The 7756-nt window shown below is 51.4% G+C and overlaps 1 protein-coding gene across 1 annotated transcript; it reads right to left on the bottom strand.

Moving 5' to 3' along the window:
• Positions 1-5841: 5841 nt before the first annotated feature.
• Positions 5842-6787, bottom strand: MIF (macrophage migration inhibitory factor). The gene is made up of 3 exons (XM_081286836.1): positions 6537-6787; positions 6207-6379; positions 5842-6038 (listed from the first exon to the last, which is right to left on the bottom strand). Exons 1-3 carry the CDS (start codon positions 6642-6644, stop codon positions 5972-5974), a joined length of 348 nt encoding a protein of 115 aa, XP_081142962.1. The 5' UTR covers positions 6645-6787; the 3' UTR covers positions 5842-5971.
• Positions 6788-7756: the final 969 nt, after the last annotated feature.

Genomic DNA, 7756 nt, shown 5'->3' with positions numbered 1-7756 from the left:
AATCAGAATGAGCCCTAGGAAGATGTCCAGGGTGGCATCAAGGGACTGGGGCATCATGCAAGCAAGCTCCACCTGTTACCAATGACACGAGGATGGTCTAATCAGGGAAGCAGAACGTAGAGCTCAGAAGTAGGCCCAGATACAAAAGGAGATTTAATTTGGGATAAAATTAGGTTTTATCTCTGGGGTAAAATGACTGATTTAGCAGATGACAATGGTGGATGTGTAACACCTACAATAAGCGTTGGAACTGTATCTCCTACCTGACACAAGGGGTGGGTGTGTAGGGGGGTCATTTCCAACAGAATAAAAATCACATTAGGTCCTAGAAGAAACAATGGAAAAGAGTTTGTTCATCAGAGTAGGAAAAGACTAATGGTGACACCAATCCTGAAGAATAGTTTAAGTATTGTGTTCAGAGCCCAACCACAAAGTTCAAAGACAGATGAAAAACTGAGGAAAACATGTAAATTCAGAGCCAAGGGCCAATTCCTTCAATATATAAAGAGCTTAGAGCCAAAACAAACAAACAAACAAACCAACAATCCAATGGTAACACAGGCTTGAGGATTTATTTGAGAAGTCAAAGGGAACGATAATGGGTCACCATATGAAAAGGTACTCTACCACATAAGAGAATGGCAACTTAAAGCCTTTTGGCTTGAGAGAAAAGCATGTCCCCATCAGACAGTCAAATGACAAAACTTGGACTCCCATGCCTCTCTAAATCTAAACCTACCTCTAAGAGGAAAGTCTATCTCTATTAAAACAGAAGCACCTTTGAGCAAGCAATGTACCTCTAGGAATTTACCCTACCTGAAATTCAATATGGCAGAACAAAGAGCAGAAGGCTGAAAACTGGCTTAATGTGCATGAGCAGGGGTTGGTTAAATAAAATCATAACCCATCCTGCATGGAAATATTGGAAAGTCTTCAGGTATTGAGGTAGATCCTTAAGTAAAAAGAGTAAGGTACAGAACACGTATAGAATATGCTACCATTGAGAAAAGCTGGGACTGGGGATGATGTTATACATATATGCTTGTATGTACATAAAATATCTCTGGAAAAATTTGAAGGCAGATCACCCCATGGGTAAAGGTGGGAGGACAGAACCTTCTCTCTGGAGCATGTTTTGAATTTGTGTTATATGAATATGTTACCTATTAACATGAGAAGAGAAGATAATGACGTAAAAAAGAACCAAGTTAACAGGGGACAGGGAGGAATGAGACCTCATTGGCAGCTTTTTGATTTTGAGCCCTATCTGGCTGTTTTGGGGCTGAGACTATGAGTCCCAGATTCCATGGTCACCAGATAAGGGCAGAGGCTCCCAGGACTGAAGGGACAAAGCCAATTTCTATCTCTTTTACACAGGATTAAACGCAGAGATAAAGTGGACCCTCCCTCACTCACCAGGAGGAGAAATCTAAGCAACTGATGGGTGGGTTTGCGTGTGTCCCGACCCTGGTCCCGGAATTCACACAGGGAAATTTGGAGGGTTGGGACCTGACTTTGCCACTGTTTCCTGGGGAATGGGACTGGATGGCAAGAGAGGGCTTTACTGAAACAGTCTTGTGGGGCCTATGCTTAGCTTCCCGGTAGGGTAAGGATAAGGAAACTATCAGGACCCTAGAAACTCTGAAAAAATTCCTAAGCTCCTGGGATCAACAGACCTTTCCTAGACAACTGAAATTGCTTTGATCTAAAGGGTCAGCTCTATTTTTACCTACTGTTTAGAGGCGATGGAGTAGCCCCAACCACCAGATCTGCCCTCCAGTTCCTGAGAGTGGTGAATCCTCCAGTGTGGGGCTGGTAGGGGTGAGGATCTGCAGTGAACACATTCTCACAGAGGCCCTTATGCCTCTCTGGGCCTCCACCCTGCCCTGCACTAGCCTCCTTGGATTTTCCTGCTCCATAAGGAGTCAAAAATACCTATCACATCCCTCACTGTCTGTTCCCACCTGCCTGCTCACTGCTATCAAGGGTGGCACATCAGGAAAAAATAGGGCCTTCAGAGGAAAGGGTGAATGAGGGATTTCACAATTTATCAAGACCTGAGTACAGGCCCATACTACCTAATTTCTCCTCCTCTCCCATGTTCCCAGATTAGTGATGCTTCTGGGGTGTGAAATGTCCCTGTCACGCCTTCATGGTTGAATGAAATATAGAAAGGACATCTGGTGAATCCATTCATTTCACAGATGGGGGAAACTGAGGCCCAGAGAGGGAACAGAGCAGAAACTTGATCCTGACCTCACAGAGATCAGACTCCTAGAGGGAGTTGGCTGGGGATGGATGGAAATGGGGTGGTGGCAGGGCCTGAAAAAAGGGGTCTGGGAGAGGGGTGGTAAGTTTTCTGCAATGAAGGCCTACCTGGTGGAGGTGTGCAGGATGGGATGCCTAAGGGAGAGTCTACATTGTTGGATTCTCCATAATGGACAAGCCCCAAGAGTCCCCTGGGGTCAGCAGCCCTGAAGCAAAAACCCCTCTGGAAGTTCACGGGTTGCTGGAGATAGAGAGAAACTTCAGCTAACAGGGCCTAGGCTGAAGCAAAGGAATTTGTGAGTGTTCTCCAAAACCGGAAAGACATGCATGGGGTAGGCCTGGGTAACTTCAGAGGCTCACACAGGCAGATGGGTAACAGGCATTCCATGCAGAATGAACAGCACCCACAAAACCAGACTTTAGGCTTGCCAGAGTGGGTCACTGGTAGCAAATAGTAGCCATGAGGATAGTCTGGGGTCATCCTGTAGGTAAGGGGTCTTCATCAGATGACATGGCAGCACTGGAGAAACGATGGGGGGAAAGATGGCCCCACCCACATGTATGCAAACTCAAGGTTTGAAGTGTCATTGGAAATCAATGTTTTTTAAGACTGACTCACAGGCCTTGGGCAGTTATTGGGGTTTGAGGAAGGGATCCAGTCATCTAGTGGGCTGTGGAGTTCATGCTTTGGAGAAAGTGTGGCTGGCAGGGGGTGGGGAACTCAGGGGAGGCCTAAGTATGGCTTGAGGGTGGGATGTAGTAGCTGCCTTCCCCAACACACAGGACCAGTTATTAGTGAGAGAAATTAGGAATATGGTGGGTAGGAATGAAAATGCAGGTCCCTGGCCCCTTTTCCTTGCATTCCAAGGAACTACCACCATGTGTATCCCCCAGCCAGCTTTAGAACCTCAAAATTCACCCATTTATGGAGTGAAAAGAGCCCTAGCCCTACCACTCCCACTTAGTAGGTAAGTGTCCAGCTAGCCCTGCCTGCCTCCTGTACCCTCAGAGACTTCCAACTTTAACTGAGGAAACCCACCCCTACCCTTAATTCACGTGAGGCCCTGAAGCAAAAAGAGGCAGCTAGCCTAGCAGCAGCACATGCAGAGGACCCGGGGTCAGTGTCCTCATCTGTGAAATGAGGGAGTTGGACTAGAGCTAGTGGAGTACTGAGTCCCTGCTCTCTGTGGTGTAGGCTCTGAGTATCAAAGGGCAGGTAGGGGAGCCAGTGCAGACCATGTGGGACAGGACCTGAAGCAGAGAAAAAAGGTTCTGAGTTGGGAACTAAGGGGCTTGAGCAAAGCTCCCAGGCTTGAAAGGCTGAGCTGAGCTGTGAAGAAGGCCAAGGAGAGAAGGAAGCCTGCTACACAGCAGGTGCTCAGATCCAAGAGGGAGGCCCCAGCCTGCCTGCTGAGTGGGACTTTAGACTATAGCAGGAGTCATGCCAACTCTCCACCTACCCCAGTATGGAGGCAGAAATGGGCTTCACATCCCTTTCACTGAGGGTGAAAGGGTGCTGGAGCAAGGCCCTCACAGTTAGGGGTGCCACAGGCAGGGGAGCTTCCTTCCTGCTTTGGGAACCTTTATGGAAGAGGAATCTCTCCCCAAAAGTAGCAGTAGCCTCACCCCAAGATGGATCACACACACTTCCAGATTCCCCTGAGCTTTGATTCTCCTTCTTGTCCCTAAACATCATCCTTCTCAACCCACTGCTCTTCCAGTCCAGGACTTGGTGTGTGTTGAGATTTCTGGGGACTGGGAGTGCATGCCCCAGGGTCAAGACTCATGAGACTAAGAGAAACACAGCAGGTTAATCAACTGGCAAGGGCAGAAGGCACAGGCAGGCTCTGCCAAGAAGGCTGTGATGGAAGAGGAGGAGGGAGAAAAGTGTGTGCATCCATAGGAATAGTACCCACAGACTGGGTTGCCTCTGGGGTTGGGGTGGTTCTTAAGTTGCCCATGACTTGTTCTCTGCTTCAAGCCTGGGTTGAAGCTTCCTGCCCCACCTATTAGTAGGTGTCCACTAATGATACACAGGTCACTGCAAGGACAGTGGGCACAGCATGGGTTGGGCCCCTGGCAACTATGCCCAGGAAGGAAGGAGCCTGTGTCCACTCAATACCCCAGGCCTCTTGTACAGCCTCTCTGTACGCGCACAGGGCAGTCCCTGTTTGTTCAAAGGCAGGCTTGCTCCTCACTCCCAGTCAGAACTAAAGTAAGGGGCTCCAGGGCCAAGGCAGCACCCCTTCTCAATAGAGCCCCTGTTTTCAAAAGCAAATTCATTTAGATTTTGTAAAGTTCTAAAAAATCACATTCCATCTAGAATGTCCTTGTTTTGATAAAAGCTAAGGAGGTCTCAACAACCTAAGGCCAGCAGGATTCACACTTAAGCCAACACAAATTTTTCTGAGCGAGCCCCAAGAATGGGGTTTGTGAGCTCTTCTGTGTAAGTTGCTGTCATAGACTTGACTTCTCCCAAAGGGCAGACAGTGCAGGTAAAGTGGACAGCCCTTCTCTTTAAGGAAGACATAAGCCTGGCCCTAACTAACCAGCTCCAGCTCCAGCCATGTGATGAATTCCCAGTGTTAGTGGCTGGACCTATCCGGCTTGCAGAAGAGAAATTTCTACCCCAAGACAACCAGCTAGGGAGCAGCAGCAGGACAGTCCAGCCACCTTGGAAGGGCATTCACACTGCCTGCAGTCCTACTACCACCCCCTCCCCAGAGGATTCCTCTAGGGCTAGGAGCCCCTAGTCATACTGGACCTTGACAGTGCTTTTGTTCTTAACCATGCCCTGCTGTCCTAGCAGGGTGAACAGACCACTCGAAGGCTTTCCAGAGCCATCACAACCATAAAACATGAATGGTACCAATGGGCTTCCCATGCCTAGTGTTTACTCTGGGAACTGGTGTGTGTGTGTGTGTGTTGAGGGGGTGGGTGGGATGTGCTTAGGCATCTGAGGGGGACAGGCAGAGTTGGGCATGGCCAGGGTAATATAATTAGAATTCTGCATTCTATGCACCCCCCCACCAATACAAGTGAACCACTGTCTCAAAGTTCCAGAATAAGCAATTTTCCAGAAACTGGATTACAGGCCAGGCAGCAAATTACTCTAGGTAGGGGAAACTTTCTCTCAACAAGTTATTGTATATCTATAAGGTAGAGGAAGACGGGGCTAAGGAAGTCCCAGGCCCCACTGACCTCCCAGGCAATCAGATTTTTATCCCAACCTTTCTCCTTCCTCATCTAGGTCAACCCCAACTCACAGAACCTCATAGGGTCACTCTTGGAGAAGTTTTCTGGTGTGAACCAAAATAGTGAACCTGCCCCAGGGAGGGCAAAGCTGAAAACTGATTAGTGTTTGATTTCTAGTCTGTGGCCCCAGGCAGAATGCCAACCCCTCCCCATCCCAACACTCCAAAAAGAACTGAAAAGGGACGAAGAATTTGGAGGGAAAGGCTGGACAAAGGGATACCCGAACAGCGTGACTGCCATCCCACTCCACCCATCCTGGCCTGAGCTCCCTTTCAATGCCTGCACGTCCTTCGCAAGTCAGGGAAGCCGAGTCAGCTCTGTGTTCTCCAAACCATTTATTTCTCCCAGTGGTGGAGCTGGCAGGGGGAGAACAGGCACAGAACACAGCGGGAGTAGGGCCCAGAACACCGGGAGGGTCGCTGCAAGGGAATCCTGGACACCACCACCCTCAGGCGAACGTGGAGCCGTTCCAGCCCACGTTGGCCGCATTCATGTCGTAGTAGTTGATGTAGATCCTGCAGGGAGTGGGAACCAGGCTCAGCGCGTTGCAACACCTCCAAGAGCAGGCAGGGGTGGGGGTGGGGGCAGATGGGGGTTGGGGGGCAGATGGGGGGTTGGGGGGCCGAAGGGGGTGGGGGGCCGAAGGGGGTGAGGGGCCGGAGGGACAACGCGCCCCCACGCACCTGTCGGGGCTGATGCGCAGACGCTCGGCCAGCAGGCCGCACAGCAACTTGCTGTAGGAGCGGTTCTGCGCGCCACCAATCTTGCCTATGCTGTGCAGGCTGCAGAGCGCGCAGGGTTCGCTGGAGCCGCCAAAGGCCATGAGCTGGTCCGGAACCACGTGCACTGCGATGTACTGAGGGAGGAAGGGCGCGGTCAGTCCGCCAAAACGATCACGCCGGACCCCAGGTGTCCACTTCGGACTCCAGACCATCATTCTCCCCTACCCGCTCCCCATCCCTGGTCCACTCAGTCCAGCGAGTACACCTTTATCTTGTCCCCTCCCGGCAAACCTGAGCCGGCTTGCCGGTGGCCTGCGCCAGCTGCTGAGTGAGCTCTGAGAGGAGCCCGTCGGGCACGGAGGCACGGGGCACGTTGGTGTTCACGACGAACATCGGCATGATGGCGGAGAGACGGTGAGACTGGAGCAGAAGCACAGGACCACACGCGCTAAGGCCAAAGCCCAGGGACCTGAGCTACGTGACTGCCTCAGCTCCACCCCTGGTGCGACCGAGGCTCCGCCTCTCGTGACGCCACCACCGACTGCAGGCTCCACCCTCGCGAGGCTGAGGCTCCGTCTTTCCGGGCTACGTCACCTACGGTTGAGGCTCCGCCCCGTCGCGGGGGCAGCCGAGGCGGGTCAAACCGCTTCTCCAGCAATCAATCGCGCTCCTCCAGCAGCTGCGCTCCTTTGTGGTGACTACAGATGCCCTGCCCACCCGCTCTCTGCAGTTCTTCATGTGGCGCCAGAAATCTGCTTGTTCCTTCCTCGCCTCGTTTCTTAGTCCTTTCACTTAGTCACTTAAAATTTATTCAAAGGCACTGTGCCAGGAGTGGGTACGCGGCGGTTGACGGGACAAATGGTCCCTTGCCTTCCAGGGGCTCGGCCAAATAGATGAAGCCTAGCTTATTCCTCCCACCCCCACTGAGCTCTTGTGTGTCCTGAGTCTCCTGGACCACTGTCCCCAAAGGGTGCAGTCCCGCACTTCGGTTTTGTGTGAGATAGGGAGGGAGCACACACCATTGCTGTGTGTGGGAGGGGGTTGCCACCTCCAAATCACCATCCAGGTATCTTCCCTGCACCCCTGGTCTTCAAGGTGGGTGAGGATGCTGGGAGGCCGCCAGGTGAAAGAAAAGGAGCAGAAAGTGAAATTCACACAAGCTCTATAAGTCAAAGATGCTCAGCTCCAGGCCTCAGGGTGCACCCCTAAACTGGAAAAAACCCAAATCCCAGGGCTCCCAGGCAACTTCACCTCCTCAGAGAAGCCCCACCCTAGTCAGATTCCGCTGGGATATCCTGTCAGAGAGCCCTTGGTGGGTTTTGTATAACTCTTCCACTAGTGGTAAGCTCAAAAGAACACCTGACAGGTGCCTAGCCTTCAGGAGACCTTGACTAAGTACGGTTGAATGAATGGATGGGTTTATAGCTATGACACTGCAGAAAGAGTACAGAATGATACCTCTGAGGTAAACTTTTTCTCCTGGAGGGAGGAGTCTCTCCCAGTCCCCAGAC

The sequence above is a fragment of the Spermophilus citellus genome (genome assembly GCF_964194105.1).
Source record: "Spermophilus citellus genome assembly, chromosome: 3".
Taxonomy (NCBI): Eukaryota; Metazoa; Chordata; class Mammalia; order Rodentia; family Sciuridae; genus Spermophilus; species Spermophilus citellus.
This window is presented reverse-complemented; position numbering and strand designations above follow the sequence as displayed.